We start from the raw sequence: 18,194 nt of genomic DNA, 5'->3' as shown, positions 1-18,194 counted from the left end.
TATTGTGTAATATGTATTAGAAATACATATAACCCTAATATCAAAGCATATAATCTGTGATGTCAAAACTTTTGAAAAACTTTGTTAAATCTTCATTTTTTTAAAAGATATGTAAAATATATAGTACTCACTTTAAATATACAAGATTGTTAGTTTTGAAGTAAACAGCAGAAAGATTTAAAGTAGCCGCGTCAGCCTTCGGTTCCAACTAACTCCAATGTATTTGAAAATAAATACTTAACTACTTTATTATTTTTTCTAGTATTGCTATCAATTATCAGTCAAAAGCCGAAATAGTAAAAAGAAAAATCGAAACAATTTTTATTTGCTAGATTTTAATTTACTTTAAAAGTTATAAACTTATACTAACAGCGTTTTCACCATTCACTTGTATTAGTATATTATGGAGAAAGTACAATTGAGTCCGTCGTCCCGTACCGACCTCGGGACATACCGTCTGAAATAAGCTGTTTTTACGGGATTGGCTAATTCTGTACCGTCGATTGGGTTATCGAACAGAATTAGCCAATAATATAAAAGTGACTTATTTCAGACGGTATGTCCCGGGGTCGGTACGGGACGGGACGGGACGTATTGTACTTTCTCCCTTATATAGACAATTGTAAGAAAAAAAAAAATTAGTTTTGAAAAAAACAATGTTGGCCATTGGTTTGCGCATCGTTTAATTAATTAAGAAATCAAAATACTTTATTTGTTTATGCTCCTGATAATTCTTAATTTTATGATTGACCATTCACTACGCAGATCGTCTGCATTGCAGCCGCCGCGTCAACCGCGCGGCCAAGCATAACCTTTTATTATAAATAAAAATAAACAATAAACAAAAAAGTGCGACAGAGACAATACTTTCGACCAATCACAGAACGTTTAAAAGAACATAACATTAGCCATCAGTTTTATAATAAGGTGATATCACAATTCTGATAAGACCATCATTGAAAACGTAAGATAATATAAAAAATACGGCTTGGAGCGAACAAAATATTTCATTTGATTATGTTTTCATGGGAAGATATGCAAAACTACTCAAAAGGAGTCACTTTAGTAACTAAATTGTAACATAACCAGCTAAAAACGTGAAAAAATGGCAAAAAAATCAGTTTTTGGCTCAAATCGAGTTGTGCCACCATTTTTAAGGAAAAAACGTTAGTGCCATCGTAAAGAACGGGAAAAAGTACACAAAAAAAGTCTACTTAAAAAGTTGAACCTCAAAAACAAGGGGGTCAAAATATCGATTGAAAACTTTAATAATTTTTTTAGATCCGATATTTGAGGTTATGTAATCCCAAAAAAATTGCAGTTATTCATGACATAAAAATACACCAATGTGAATTTTTAAAAAAATTTTTATCCTATAGGGACTTCAGAAAAAAATAAAATCAAAAAAACACGTTTATCGACGTTACTGCGCATGCGCACTAGGCAGAGAGCTAAAAATTTGGCTATGGGAGTTTTTTTTTATCCCCCATCGAATGGTATATAACATATATACATTTTCCAAGGGGGCCATTTCACCATAGTAACCCGGCTATAGCCTTTATTAGCTACGTATACAACATATGGATAATGATATTTAATTAATATTTTTTAAAAATGTCTTTCATTGGGTCTGAGGGAGCATGTTTAAGGTACATTTTAGGCCTAGGTAGAGTAAAAAAGACGGTCCAGATCTTTTACAAAGCCGTGGCAAATGATTAAAAACACTTATTTATAAGTAAAATGTCATGAATTTTGGTCAGTGATTTTGTATGGTATATATATATATATATATATATATATATATATATATATATATATATATATATATATATATATATATCATATTTCTTAGTAGAAATAGTGTATAGTGTAAATATTTACAGTAGATATTTTTTCTTTTTAATTTACGTAAACAAAATTTTTTTGGACGAATATTTTGTTGGTTTTTTTGTAGGATTTAATGAGTTAGGCTAGACCCCTTAAAGAGCGCCTAAACAAGATGACTGTAAGTCTCACGAAAAGCTGTATGCTAATATACCTAACATTTGTATACAAAATCTCTTTTGAAAGCGTATAAAAAGTGTGCAGAAAAATATCTCCGGGTGAAAAAAGTGACTATTGTAGACCTACCGCCAGGTGGTGTCCAGTTTTTTTCACTCGCAAGCGGTAAAAATCTATGGTAGTTAGTATATAAGACCGTACAAGTTATAATTTATTATAAAATACGTGTGCATGATAAGTATAGGCTATGCGTTTAAGATTCGGCATTGCGAATGCGTAAAATTGTAAAGTGCATGTAAATTAAATAAATAACCTAGAAAATAACAAGTTTTCTAAAAGCGCCCTTGAAGATAACGTTCCCTATAGGTAAAAAGATGCTTACAAGAAATTCTGAAAGGAATCGTTTAAGATGGCTCATAGGTTGCGAAATGTCCAGCCGAAAGATTATCTTTATGTAGTCGCAAAGCTCTTAAAGTGATCTTTGCGATGGCTTCAAGATTACATTTATAATTTCTGGAAGAGATCTCTGCGACTGCATAAAGATACCTTTCAGTTAGACACTCCTCAACCTTTAAGTGTCTTAAAGGTTACCTTTTAGAATTTCGTTAAGTTCTCTCCTTACCTATACAGAAAGTCATCTAAAAGAGCACTTTAAGAAAACTTATTGTTTATTGGGTTACGTATAAAAGTAGGTGCTGTAATTATTTTGCTGAGACATTTAAATTCGGTAAAGTTGTTTTAATACCACTGATTGATTTGACTTCTTCAAACGAATAAATTCCTTCTGAAATGACAAGACGACAAATTCCGGTACGATTAGGATATGACATGACAATCAACAAATCACAAGGCCAAACATTTAACAAAGTTGGTGTCTATTTACCTAATCCAGTTTTCAGTCATTGTATCAATTATATGTAGCATTATCCAGGGTAACGTTAAAAAAAATTAACAATTTTACTTTAAAAAAATTCAAATTTCCAAGATAAAAGTAAAAATAATGATGATTCAAATAAGATATTTACAAAAAATATTAAATTAATAATAAACAAATAAAATATGTCGGTTATTGAGAAAAGAGGTGAATAGCTTTAGAACACACAGGTACATTAAGTTTACTTTTATATAATAGTAGATGTAGATATATATATATATATATATATATATATATATATATATATATATATATATATATATATATATATATATATATTTTAACAAATTTTCCAACATTATTTTGGTACGTTTTCCGAAGGCCCCATTTTTCATATATATATATATATATATATATATATATATATATATATATATATATATATATATGAAAATGTATTTAGAAACTATCAATAAAGATTCTCGTGGTAAGTATAAATTAATTTTATATATCAAATAGGACATATTGGAATCTGACGTACTTATTTTTTGTGCATACAATTGTGATGTATTTTGCATGACTCCAACAGTTTTCAAATGTAATCAAATTATGTAAAATATTCTAATCGTAATTTCAATTATATACTTTTGAAAAATACTATAAATACTAAAAATATACAAAAAGTATATGAATATCTTTAATACGGAAATGAATATCCAAACTTTTATTTTCTTCTGATTTCCTAGATAGTATATTATGTATTGATTCTCATTGAAAGTTACTTTTTTGTGGGTGATTTCGCCGTAACTTGCACAAAATGTGTGCCTTCTTTTCAGATATTTACAGATTCGAAAAAAAATTGCTCAAGGTAGTACTACCGGTAGATAGCTAGTCAAAACAAGGTCCACTTTATTTCTTAATTATTCGTGTGGTATACTTAATAATAGAGATTGCATAACTCATAAGGTACAATATATATAATGATTTAACATTTACGTTGAGCAATTCTGTTTATCATAATTATGAATAAAAAGTTTCATTTATTTGAGGTTGAGTGTACATTTTTGAACTTTTATTTGTTTATTATTCGTTAGTTGTTCAACTAATATTCTGCAAAATTCTCAGGCTCCAAAGCTTCACCAAACTTTGACTCATGTCTTTTTCATAGTATAATCTATTTATATGCCAAATTGTATCATTTTCTGAACCAACAATCTTTTACTACTGTACTTCCTCAAGCAGCTTTATGTATTTCTAGATTTCTTAACATATAGTTAAAACTTTTGAATAATAGGTCAGGGAGCAAATAAAACAAGTCGGTTTACCATCAGAACAGTCACCATTTATTCATAAAAAAAGGGAGCTTAGCGTGTGCGGCATCTCTACTAGAGGGATAGGCCAAAGCGGAGCGGAATCGTGTGTACTCTACGGAGTCCAGTTGGCGAGAGAGACGATAGCGTCTAACGGGCCTAGTCGACGCTATCGCGGAGTTTGCGCAGTGACACTTCTGCTTTACATGTATATACAGTCGAGAAAAGGCGCGCGATATTCAAATGGTATTAAGTAGATATTACGCTATTATGTATAAAACTCAATACTCCCCCTTAATGAGTAATATCTCATTCGCCCTTTTACATTTTTAACACGAACGGAATTACATTCCACGTTACTACATTTATTATTATGCACGTTACTACACATTATATACTATACGTTCGCATATTTCCATACACTCATTTCACAAAGTTTAAATTACATATGATGCAGACCAATTAGACCACATAACTCTTCATGCCGACTTCGAGGCAAGGCTTTGGTTAAAATATCCGCCAATTGTACTAAAGTTGAAACATATTTTACATTTATGTCGACATTCTCGTACCTCTCTCTTACATAATGGAATTGGATATCTATGTGCTTTGTCCTTTTATGATACACGGGATTTTTGATGAGCTGCATTGCGCTCTGATTGTCTATCTGCAGAACCGTCGGATTCGCACAGGGATATCCAATATCGGCCATTAATTGACGCAACCACATGGCTTCTTTACATGCTAAATTCGCAGCCAAATACTCTGCTTCCGTGCTACTTGAGGCTACCATGGATTGTCTCTGTGCACACCACGAGATGGGCCCTTTGCAAATTTTAAAAATATAACCAGACGTAGATCTTCTAGTCTGAGTCTCACCAGCAAAATCAGAATCGCAAAAACCCTCTAAATCAAAATTTTCTTTAACTCTCGCGTACGTGATGCCAAAATCTATCGTAGCCTTTACATATCTCAATACTCGCTTCGACGCTTTACAATGAACGATAGTGTATTTGTCGAGATACCGACTTAAAACATTAACCGCGTATGTGATGTCCGGACGACTCACTACCGACGAATACATCAACGAACCGACAATCTCCCTGTATGGAAAATTTATATCACTCGCTCAGTGTTCCTTCATCAAGGACAGATCTAATCCTTTTTCTAAAGGGGTTGAAATGGGGTTGGCGTCCTCCATATTAAACCGTGCTAGAATTTTCCTAGCATAGTCCGCTTGATGTAGGAACATTTTGCCATTCTCTCTATCACGCTCGATTTTCACTCCAACAAATACATCCGGTTCGCACGTTGTTACATTGAATTTTTCTTTTAACACGGCAGTAATGTAATTTACGGTTTTACTTTCTCTCGCCATAATCAGTCCATCATCTACGAATAATAAAACATACGCCCTGTCATTCTCAATCATTCCACAAAATATCGATCGCTCAGCATTTGAAATTAACAAATTTATTTCCGACAAAACACATTTAATCGTATCGTTCCAACAGCGCGAACTTTGTTTGAGACCGTACAAAGCTTTTACGAGTTTACATACCTTATTTTTCGCGTCACTTACATATACGTCTTCCGGCACCGCCATATATACGTCTTCTTTCAAAATTCCATGCAAGAATGCGGTTTTGACGTCGAATTGGACTATATGAAGATCCTCCTGTACTGCCAGTGCTAGCATGGTCCTGATGGCCTCGTATCTTACTACAGGTGCAAACGTCTCGTCGTAGTCGACTCCGTACTGCTGACTAAAACCACGTGCGCATAGCCTGGCCTTGTACTTCGATGGTTTGCCAGCTTTCGCTTCTTGCCTTTTGAATACCCACTTCGAGTCTATCACGGCACATCCTTCAGGTCTATCGACGATTTCCCAGGTACCGTTGATGCGATGCGCTTGCAGTTCTTCGTCTATGGCTTCCTGCCACCATCGAGCATCTGGACCTGTAATGGCTTCTTGAAAAGTGGCCGGCTCCGGGATCTCTGCCGACAATACTCGTAGCCAGGAGGGCTTCTTCAGGGTACTACGGTCTGGAAGTATTCGGCCTGCGCTGGTATTGTTCACGGGATTTTTCTCACCGTTCTCTTCAACAGCGTTGTTCACGGGAGTCCTCTCATCGTTCTCAGTGGGCTTCGACACATCAGGCTCTTTTTGCTGCTGCTGCTCTACGGGCTCTTCGGTGCTATTCGTTGCGTCCTGCCACTCATCGCGCGAGTCATCACTCTCACGCTCTTCAGATGCTTCCGTCTCATCCTGCGAATCAAAACAAATAGGAAAAGTGGCATCAGTTCGATTGAGTAAACTCACATTCTCCTTTTCTAGGAAAGTCACATTTCTCGATGTAGAAATCTTTCTCGTTGACGGATCATACACACGGTAATTTGTCGAATCGCCTTGGTACCCAACGAAGATTACTCTTCTTCCTGTAGCGTCGAGCTTTGTTCTGTGCAGTTTGGGTATGTGTTCGACAGCCGCCGAACCAAACACTCTCAAATGCTTGATACTCGGTTTCTTGCCTGTCCATATTTCGTAAGGTGACTTGTTTGGGTTCCTACTCGTGGGCGTCATGTTCATTAGATAGACGGCGGTGTGCATTGCCTCGGCCCAGAGGAATTTCGGCAGATCCTTCTGCAGCAGCATCGTGCGAGCGCTCTCAACAATGGTTCTGTTGTCTCGTTCCGATCGCCCATTTTGCTCCGGAGTGTACGGTGCCGTCGTCTCGTGCTTGATCCCCTTCGTTCGCATATAATTTTGCATATTAAAATTCGCCGCCGTTGTCGGTACGCAGTACTTTCATGAAACAATTAAATTTATTAAAAACCAGTCTTTCGAATTCTTTAAACTTCTCGTATGTGTCCGACTTATGCTTCACGCAATATATATGTCTATATCCCGACGCATCATCCTTAAATAATAAGAAATACCTTGATCCTCCGAGCGATTCAGTCGACATGGGGCCACAAATGTCGCTATGGAAATACTCGCCTGGTTTCCGTGGATGCGGCTCGCACTTCTTAACGAACGGCAGTCGATGGGCCTTTCCAAGATGACACGTCTCGCACGCCAAAGATGGATCGCCTTCTACATCGGCTCCTTCGACCAGCTTATTCTTGACCATGTGGAGAAGCGTTCTCTTGTTCACATGTCCCGCTCGTTCATGCCAAGTCTGCAAATCAGTTACATTCGCCTCGCTGCTCGGAGCCACCCGGAACAACATGCGAAAAATTTCATTTGACTGCTTCTTTCCGACTGCAAAGGTTTCTTCTCCCCGTGTTATCTTGACCAAATCGCTCTTAAAAATGACCTTGTAACCGCGCGACGTACATACTCCGACCGAGAATAGATTTTTTCTTAGGCGTGGTACGAAGTATACATTCTCGATGTCGACTCGTTTCCATGTATTATTTACGAGAGACTCAATCGCAACGGTCCCCTTGCCTTCGATATTGCAAGTCTCGTTATCTCCGAGCATCACACTTTCGCCGTGGCATGGTGTAAAATTACGAAGCCAGTCTCGACGATAGGTGAGGTGTCTGGACGCACCGCTGTCGGTGATCCAAACATCGTCTGTACTGAGGTGAGGCATAACAACGATTTCGCTCTGGCGCGCTTCGGGATTAATTTTCTCTCGTATGCTTGTTGTCGTGGATATAAACGCCGCTGATCGTTGATTCCCTCTCGCCTCTCTGTCTTTGTTATTGTTGTTGAACGGCTTGCTTCGCCCGAATTTCTTCCTTGTACACCGTCTCGCGATGTGTCCCGGCTTACCGCATGCGTGGCATGTAAACTTTGTTGATGGCTTTGTTCCTTCACTCGACCTTGACGGGGCTGCGGTCCTTTCTTCGGTCTTATTATTGCGAAAATTATTTGAGGCTAAAAATGCGCTAGCTTTATCTTCTTGCTCCGAAAGCTTTTGTTCCTCCTTGATTAAACGTTCTTGAAGCGTGACAATGGTTTGTTTCGCCGGATCGACGCTATCCCACGCGGTGACAAACGCATTGTACTTTTCGGGCAGACTTCCCAAAATTTTCGCAATAACACCCTCGTCTGAGATTGGCTCGTTCAAGTCTCGCAGAGCGTGTGCCATGTTCGACACCTTTGTAATATACCGGACGACCTTCTCACTCGTCGTCATTTGGCACGTATAAAACTTCTGGAGCAATGTCGCTTTGTTCGTTGCCGACTTTTGCTCGAAAATCAAAGCCATCTTATCCCACATCTCCTTCGCTGTTTCGCACGTGAGGTAGTTTTCCAACTGTGCCGGTAGCATTGATGATGATAATATATACATACTTTTTGCGTTTTCCTTTGTCCATTTCTTTCCGTCTTCGCTCGTTAGACTTGCGGGTTTTTCCTTCTTTCCAGTCACTACGTCGTAGATATCGTTGGCTACCAGAATGGTTCGTACTTGGAATTTCCATGCTTGGAAATTTGTTCCATCAAACTTGTTCAAATGGTTTCCCGAAAAATCCGTCGTCATGCTTGCTCCAAGAAAACGTGTTTCTTTTCTCAAGAAATTCTCTGCGCACTTCACGAATCACGTGGTATATCAGGAGAAAAATCGTTGCGCGGTATAAAAACGAAAAACACTCACCGACGACTAAGAGTGCTCTGGGCCCATAACCTTTTGAATAATAGGTCAGGGAGCAAATAAAACAAGTCGGTTTACCATCAGAACAGTCACCATTTATTCATAAAAAGGGGAGCTTAGCGTGTGCGGCGTCTCTACTAGAGGGATAGGCCAAAGCGGAGCGGAATCGTGTGTACTCTACGGAGTCCAGTTGGCGAGAGAGACGATAGCGTCTAACGGGCCTAGTCGACGCTATCGCGGAGTTTGCGCAGTGACACTTCTGCTTTACATGTATATACAGTCGAGAAAAGGCGCGCGATATTCAAATGGTATTAAGTAGATATTACGCTATTATGTATACAACTCAATAAAAACCAATTAAAAACAATTAATAACCTTAACCATATTAATTAATAAAATAAATAAGGAAAACAAAAGTGAGAGAGTCAACCCTTGTATAAAATAAAAATAAAAACTCCAACAAATAGATATTTCACTGACGACGTTTCGTTGGTGTGGTTTCTTTTTACAAATGTCACATATTAAATTACAATATTACGAGGAAAAATTCCTCGAGTCAATCACAGTCATCAGCTATACATTTTGTTTTCTTTATTTATTTTATTAACATGGAGAGCAAAAAACAATTGTTCATATGAATTAATAATAGGCCGAGAATTTTTTTTTAATCTATTTATTATTAAAAGTAAGAAATTTCTTAAGAGAACATTTTTGGGCTAATTTTATAAAAGTTATGGCAAAATCACCTTTATATGTTTTGGAATTTTTTCAGAACTTATACTTTATTATTTAGATCTGAAGAATTGTATCACAGATATATGTGCACCTAAATTGCACGAATGGTTAAATTATAAGAGACAGCTTACTACTGCTATGAGTGATGTCTTTATACGAGAAGCAGTTACTAAATTTAAGGCAGATACAAAATATGCTCTCAACATGTCAGAAAAGAAAATAATTTTAAGACATATTTATGGCATTGAAAATGAAAAATTTGAAGAGTGGATGAAAAAGAAACTTAATAATGCGTTATTATGCAATAGATAAGAAATCTGTGAAAGTTTAAGACAATCGATTAATGAAATGAATAAAAACAATAATCATTCTATTTCAGAAGATTACGACGATGTAACAATAATACAGAAAATATTTATATGGACAAATGTGAAAGAATTGAAGTGAGTATACTTATATTGAAATTCATATGTATCCTCTAAGTTCAAATTTTTATTATTTTATTATTGTATTATATTATGGCATATGTTCATAAAATAATGAAAATTTGCCACTGCGAAATGTTTTTAGTTGAATGGGGAAACCCAAGGAACTTTTAAACTTTACTGTAAATCTTATTAACATTTATATTGCCGCATCAAATAATAAACAGTAGTCTTATTAAGGTAGTACTACCCAAAAGTGATTGACCGTTTTTTTTTACTAAAATAAAATGTAAAAATTTTCGGACATTTTGTACGTTTTATAAACGTTTAAGACCATTTCGAAGTTTTAATTTAAATGTTTCGTCCCTAGTGGAAATGGATTTTGTGCCAAAGTGTGTCAAACTGTGCCAAAGTGTACCAAAGTGTGCCATAGTGTGCCATAATGTTCCAAAGTGTTCAAATTTGGAAATTTGCTGCACTTTGGCATACTTTAGCATACTTTGGCACACTTCCCGGCTGAAAATAATCATATGCGAATCATATGAGAACTCATATGAGGATCATATGATAATCATACGAGAATCGTATGAGCACTCATATGAGAATCATATGATAGTACAGTAGTACTAAAAAAGAAATAATAAGCGTCAGAGCGCAGTAGAAGTAAGTAGTATTATTATTCGTTTTTATGAAAACTATATCATATGAGAATCATGTGTGCACAGAGTGGCACAGCATGGCACACTTTATCACACTTGGCATACTATGGCACACCTTGGCAGACTTCGGCACAGTGAGATATATCCCGCCGCCTGCACTCCAAAACATTGCCACTGCATGATGCCTTCATATCGACGACACGCTTGGATCAGCTTGAAGTCCCAGTAGTACATAACAATAAATAATTTTCCTACTGAAAAAAGCAGATGACAATTAATTGATTGCCATGACGGCATCGTGCAGTGGCAATGTTTTGGAGTGCAGGCGGCGGGATATATCTCACTGTGCCGAAGTCTGCCAAGGTGTGCCATTGTATGCCAAAGTGTACCATAGTATGCCAAAGTATGATAAAGTGTGCCATACTGTGCCATACTGTGCCATGCGGTGCCATACTGTACCACTCTGTGCCATGCTGTGCCATGCTGTGCCATGCTGTGCCATACTGTGCCATACCGTGACATACTGTGCCATACCGTACCATACTGTGTCACAAAAAAGATGTTTGTTTCTGAAAAACCCATATGTGTCGAAGTGTGCCAAAGTGTGGCAAAGTGTGCCAAGGTATGCCAAAGTGCAGCAAATTTCCGAATTTGAAAACTTTGGTACAGTACGACACAGTATGGCACAGTATCGCACACTTCGGTACATTATCGCACACTTTGGCACAGTATCGCACACTCTGTCACACTTTGGCACACCCAATTATTTCCACTAGGGGTGTTATTAAGGTTTGATTGCGGTAACTCGCTTCGCTCAGGCAACAAACCTCCCACTCATGCTAGAATCAACACTTTCGCACTTGTATCGAATAAAGTTGAAATTTGTCATTTAAAATTAAATGAATACTTGTATATACTAGTATAGCTGTAATGAGTATTTGTTGAAAAGACTGAAACATTTCAGTAATTCTAAATATGTATATTAATAAACATATACCATTTCAGATATGGATAATCAACAAGTGGTTATGCTTAGAAAATTAATTGTTTTAAGTATAGTAGCAAATGGTAGTAATTCTGATCTCAACCGCTTCATGAATAGTACTAAAAAAGTGCCTTTTAATGTTAAGGCAAATATATTAAAAATAATATACGTTGAAGACATAAAACAAGTGTATTTCATGTACTTAGATTTACTAATACCTTTCAGATATCTAATCAAAGAAAAAATACTTGAATATTTAAATACATTAAAAAGTAATAAGATAAACATACAAGATGAATTGAAAAATCTGTCTTCATTTTCTGAGAAAGAGGTAGTCTTTTATGAAGGTAACTAGCTAGTTATTTATTTATTTTTTTATGAATTTATTCTTAAAATCATTTTTTATCATCTATTAAATAGAGTAACAAACATGCAATATTCACATTACTAGCGACATTAGACGGGCTTCGCGCGTTCTTATCATATTTTCTCAATTTTTAATTTTTGAGGTTAGAAATTCATATACATGTAAAAATAGCGCGCAAAAGCGAACCTGTTTTGGCACTAACTTCAAATCACGTAGTTTCTATAGTATTAAGATGTTTGCCCTGCAAGTTTGAGCCAGATGGCGCCAGTACGCGTCTCGGCTGTCATGGCCGCCGCTCTAGAACATAATAACACATATAGCTACGCTAGTCTGCCGCGAACTCATGTACACTCGATACGAAAAATATCTGATTCGAACTATTTGAATTTTGCACCATGTAATATGAACTTTGCCAAATGTCAGTCATCCACTGTTCATTATCACGTGATTAGACGATCCTGAAAGTTTAAGTGCATTCCATGCAGTATTTAACGAGTGGTTTAAAAAACTGCAATGACACTACCAATGGTAAAGTAGGAGCTCCTGCTAAAAATAGTCCATAGAAATCGATAAGACCTCTTATCAAATTGAATGGTAAGTCTTAATCACGATTTTTGCAATAAAACTCGATTAAATTAGATTGGGTCAATGAGAATCGATTAAAATCTATAGAGTAATCAATGGATTTTAATTGCTGTTTTCCATCTATTTATTTCAATTATTGTTTTTCATATAGAATTGAATCGACTTCAATTGACCCTATCGAATTTAATCTAGTTTTAATGCGAAAATGGCGATTAAGACTTACCATTCAATTCAATAAGATGTCTTATCGATTTCAATGTACTTATATGGACTATTTTTAGCAGGAACTGTACAATGACCTTAAACCAACATGATTTTCGCATAATGACTGTGAATTTTACAAAACCAAAGTCATTTTTAGTTCCGCAATTATATTGCAAACATTTTGGCTACTCTAATGTCGATATACACTTTTACAATAATATAAATAGGCTACCTTACTTATTCTTATAGCGAATATCTGGGAGTTTATCTGACTAATAGTAGCACAAAACGTTTGCAATTGTCATGGACGAGCACTAAGCTCTCCGTCGGCACATCCGGCGATACCACCGGACACAATTTGATTGCAAATTCTAAAAATGCCTTTGGTTTTGCGAAATTCGCAATAATTATGCGAAAAATCATATTGGTTTTGTAACAGACGAAGGGGAGAACGAGTCGGAAAGCGAAAAAGAATGGACGCGGGCTTGAACCGCAAACCCCCAGATTAACAAGCGGAAACTCTAACAACTCAGCTACGTCTACGATGCAAGCGTATGCTATGCATCGTAGTACGGCTCGGCTGACTCGTCTCGCTGCTCGCGTTGCAGACAGTTTAAATAACGATCCCTCTCGACAATCTCTAGCGTTAGGCATGGTCCTGAGCTCACGGCAGACTAGCACAACTATGTATTTGGCATATGTTATAGGTGCGGCGGCCATGATAGCCGAGACGCTTACTGGCGCCATCTGGATCCAGCTTGCAGGGCAAATATCCTCATATTCCGTATCATTAAAATAAAAATGAATGACGTTGTATGTAAGAAATATTCTTATAATTATTAAACTTCTTAAACTATTCAAGATTTTTAAAAATTGTAACGGGGTTTTATAATATATCGGACGCGATAACTGGCACGTTACCGGGAGTGCAACCTTCACTCTTTAGATTAGAAGATCTTGTTGTTAAACGCGAGGTGAGTGAAGCTCACCTCGCTTTCTTCGCGTTCGGACTTGCACTGGCTACAGGGTATCCCGCGAGCCTCGAACTGGGTAGCTAGAGTCAGGGGGAATAAAACGGCGTCGCCCCAAAGCGACGGCGTATGATACGGGTGCGAGAAAGATGCAACAACCGGCCGAACCGGACCGAAGCTCGGTGGCCACAAGCAACGGCCATCGACGATTCGCTCGGGCTTTTCCGCGGAAAACACACGCAGGACTTACGCTGATGTCGGTCTCGACTCGCACCTCTAACTGTGGCAATGTGATCCCAGGCGTCAGGAAGTGTTTTCCCTCGAACGATGGCGGTGTCCCTCCAGGTCCCTGTCGGCGCTCCTCTTGCAGATTCCTCATAGACACAGGTCGAACCCGTCCCACTAGTGGGCTTCTCGGAGATGAGCTCCTTTCTCGCGCGCTGGTAGCGAAAGTCTTACGATTTCTCCGGGCTTCGTTCTCGAGTTCCCTCTCGACCTCCCTCTCCTCGAACCTAACTTCTCGCGATGAACGAGCGCGCAAGAATATGAATATCTCGCCACTCGTTACAAAATATTCTGAACACAAAATAATACGACACTAATGCAAACACGGCAAACAAGGAGAATTTGGCTAGAAGTTTTATCAAACAACTTAGGCGTAGGAAGCGCGGAGCCCACTTTATTTCCTCGCTGCATAAAATAGTATTAAACTTTTTTTGTCTTATTATCCACATGGTACTTCCATTAATGATCGCAAAAAATATAATAAGTGTTATTAAATAAATTTTTAAATCTTTTCTTTTTATCATAAAAACCACGTAGTAAACCATGTATTATTAAGTATTAAATCATTACCACGTGGCATTTTTAACGGGGCTTTCTTGTAAATATTATAAGAATTTACATTTGTAAATTGTAAAAATTTTGTTTTTTTGCAGCCCTGCATCGTGTTGAAAACCGAATAAATGCTTATGAAATGTCAACGCAATCAAATCCATCTGCTCCACTTTCATCGCAAAATTCTAGGACATTGTAAGTTATACAAAGATACGGGATAAACGTCAAAATAATGTATTTGATATCAAATAAGCAAATCTCTGGATCGGATGAATTTATTTTCTAAATTAATTTTTTTTCATACTAACAGTATTTAATAATGTTAGCTTAACTCTCAAAATGTTCATTATTCTAAACTTTTTATTCAAGCTTTCTTTGTTTATTTAACTAATTGAAATTTAGCTTTATAGATTTTTGATTACGAGTATTTTTGTTGTTTATTCTATTCGTATCCAATTAGCCTGCATGATTTTAATTCATGACTATTTTTTAAGAATAATATTTATATACAGAATTTTATGTACTTCACTTATAGACCACAAACTTGCCTTACGAATAGAGTACTGGAACTCTGTATTCTGGATGCTTTGGCTACATATGTTGTTCTCGATGTATATATCCTATGTATAACTACACATAAAGTTACAATAAAAATATTGGATTCATTAAGAAACAATGCAGACTTCAAAAATAAAGTTGAAGAAAACATGAAGAATATTCTTGATGAGCATGATGTAGATCAGACAGCCATAAAATTAATAGATTTGCTTACAACTTATTTACTTGACTTAAAAATTCAGCCCGAAAAAATTACTAAGCATATAAAGAGTTATTTAAAAATAGTGAATCCCGAAAGTGGAATCTGCTTCCAATGTTGCTATAGGTACGTTAAACACTGTAAATTCATTTGGCATAAAATATGATACATTTTGCAACAAGGAGAGAAAATAACATAACTTTTATTTTCGTTTTACACACAATATTTTTTCCAACACGGGCATGAGAGGGACCTTTTTCATGCATGGGGAAATCATGCGTTTCAAGCCGTGCACAACGCAGTTGAAAACTCTTTGAAAATTATTAAGTTTGTGGAAATCTGAAAAACTAATATTAACGGAAAAGTCTTTCTTTCCGCTTAACCGGGGAAAAAAGACTATTTTCTCCGCATAAGCTCTAGCTTTTTCTAACACAATTGAAACGAACGATTTTCTATGCTAATTTTAGACATGAAAAAGGCCCGTTTTATGCGTTTTGGGAAAAAGCAGATTATATACCATAAGAAAGAAATTAACTAATGATAATAATTATCTTTATTGCTTATACAGTGGTATTAACAATTTTTCATATAAAAAGTAAACTATGTAAGCTTTAACACTCTTTACACTTTCACTTAAACCTAGATTGCAATTTACGGTGTTTTTTATTTATTTATAAACTTTCATTCTTTTATTTCACTACTCTTCCTTCTTTCTTCTGGCTTCTCTCTCCTCCTTCTCGTCTCTGCTCTCCTTTGCTTCTACCTTTCTGATTCTTCCTTGGTCCTCTCTCCAATCGAACTCCACACTTCCCCTCTTCTCACTGCATCTTCTATCTTTCTCTCCCTCACTGCCATGGCCTCTCTCTTAGCTTTTCTCTCATCCCAGCTCATCCATTGTTCCATCCTTATTTCTCCTTCTTCGTTTACCCTTTCTCTCTCCCTTCAAATCTCCTCCATCTCTTATTTTTGCGAAGATTATTTTCTTCGTCTCCTTGTTGTAGGTGTCGTCAATCTCCCATTCCGTCCCGCTCAAAAAGTTTTCCAGCCACTCGTTCACATCCTCCTCCTCGTTCAATCTATCTCCCCTGTGAACGATGATCCCGCTCTCCCACACCTTGAACTTTCCTTCCTCCATCCTTTTCCTCTTGCTTGAACTCACCAACTTAACCTCACTTTTCACTTTTTCTCCTCCTTCCTCTTTATTTCTCTTTCTCTCCTTTTCTTTATCTCCACCTTTTTGGCATTTCCTTAATTCACCTATTATTCTGCTTATCTTCTCCCTTTCTCTCCTCTGCTCTTATAGTTATTCTTTTAGAATTTCCACAACTCCTTCCAGATCCGTCAGCTTCCTTTCCGCTGCTTCTCTTTTACTTCTCTCCACCTGCAGTTTAATCCTTCACTCCTTTATCTCCTCCTTCATATCTCTCAGCTCCCTCTCCATTCTTCTCTCGGCGCCTGACATCTCTCCTTATCTGATTTTTATCTCTTCTTTAATCTTTCCCTCTTTTTTCTGATTCTACTTGCTTTACTGTTGTATTAGTAACCTCCAAATTTCCACGTGTGTTGCTTTCTCGTTCCTTTTCTCAATTGTTTCTCTGTTCCTCCTCCTCTTCTTCTCCTCTGTTCTTCCTAACCGGCTATTCCTGGTTTCTTTTTCGTTCCTCTCCTAGGCTTTTTCTTCCCGAAGTCCCTGTTGGCTTTTGCGCGCCTTTTTTTGAATTTCTTTCTGTTTCTTGTCCCATGTTCATCCCTCCTCTTGCATATTCTCTTTGTTTTTCCTTTTCCAGATTATTTTGCTAAGGATTCCTATTATTCCTATTTGTGTTTTTCTTCCTTCGCAAACTTCTTGCCATTTCGTCCGTGATATTTTCGTTTCCTCGCATTCTTCCACCACGTGTTTCAGCGTTTCCTCTTCTTTTCCACACATCCTGCATTTCCTCTCTTCTTCTATCCTCCAATATTTATTGCCTCTTATCTCGCTTCCTAGCCTAAACCTTGTAGTAATTCCTAGTGATCCTCTTCTCAATCAGGTACTCCAACCTCTCCAAGAAATTAACTATTTAATCCAAAATTTTCTTTTTGTACAGTCTTCACCGAAAACATGTTTTAATAAGCATGTAAATTGGGTGAACAATAGAAATTGAAGTTTTAGTCCTGCCTGCACCGAAATCCGTCGTAAAGTGCCACTTATTGCTCTTAGGCAAAAAGTCAGCCCACAGTCAAAAAGTGCAAAAAAAGTAATAATTTTCCGTCCTAGGGCTCTTTTTTCCCTTATAAAACTTTTTGTTCTACTCTTACGGAAAGCACGTTTTTTTGTGCGTGTATTCCAAGCGAAAAATGGCTCTTTACTGCTCTTGGGTGGAGAATTGAGCTCTTAAGGTAGGGTTCTACCAAATATTTTAACTTTTTCAACTTTTATATTTCATTGTAATATTTTCGCAAATTTTGCACCCGTATTTGATATAAAAAAAAGAGGAAGATACCTAAATTTTTAGCAATTTTTATAAATTTTTTAATGAAATAATGCAAAAAAACTGTTAAATAATGGGATTACTTCAAAATTTTGGATCAAAAATCAGTTTTTACTATGTCAAAAATGCTCCAAAGCTTTTTTTAAAAGTAGGTGTATTGAACTTGGTTCATGTTAGATAAATAAAAACATTCACCATTAATTTTTTGGCTTTAGTCGAAACCTAGTGCGCAAGAGACTTTTGCAAGTAATCCCATTATTTAACAGTTTTTTTGTATTATTTCATTACAAAATTTATAAAAATAGCTAAAAATTTAGGTATCTTCCTCTTTTTTTATACCAAATATGGGTGCGAAATTTGAGAAAATATTACAATGAAATAAAAAAGTTCGAAAATTTGGTGTAAC

General features: G+C 36.6%; 1 protein-coding gene across 24 annotated transcripts in view; it reads left to right on the top strand.

Moving 5' to 3' along the window:
* The window catches only part of LOC100678131 (carcinine transporter), a 440,470-nt gene that overhangs the window by 132,558 nt on the left and 289,718 nt on the right, over positions 1-18,194 (top strand). For 6 of the 24 annotated variants that reach the window (XM_031930835.1, XM_032601259.1, XM_032601255.1 and 3 more), the window contains 4 exons: positions 9,586-9,970; positions 11,617-11,943; positions 14,662-14,755; positions 15,096-15,443. The exons of 10 other annotated variants lie outside the window; for them this stretch is intronic. In XM_031930835.1, coding sequence (XP_031786695.1) covers positions 11,619-11,943; positions 14,662-14,755; positions 15,096-15,443 — 767 coding nt within the window. In that variant the 5' untranslated portion in view covers positions 9,586-9,970; positions 11,617-11,618. Of the gene's footprint in view, positions 1-9,564; positions 9,971-11,616; positions 11,944-14,661; positions 14,756-15,095; positions 15,444-18,194 lie in introns of all 24 variants that reach the window. 8 more of the 24 variants (XM_032601262.1, XM_032601261.1, XM_032601257.1 and 5 more) reach the window with 2 other exon arrangements.

Source organism: Nasonia vitripennis (assembly GCF_009193385.2).
Source record: "Nasonia vitripennis strain AsymCx chromosome 1 unlocalized genomic scaffold, Nvit_psr_1.1 chr1_random0003, whole genome shotgun sequence".
Taxonomy (NCBI): domain Eukaryota; kingdom Metazoa; phylum Arthropoda; class Insecta; order Hymenoptera; family Pteromalidae; genus Nasonia; species Nasonia vitripennis.
This window is presented reverse-complemented; position numbering and strand designations above follow the sequence as displayed.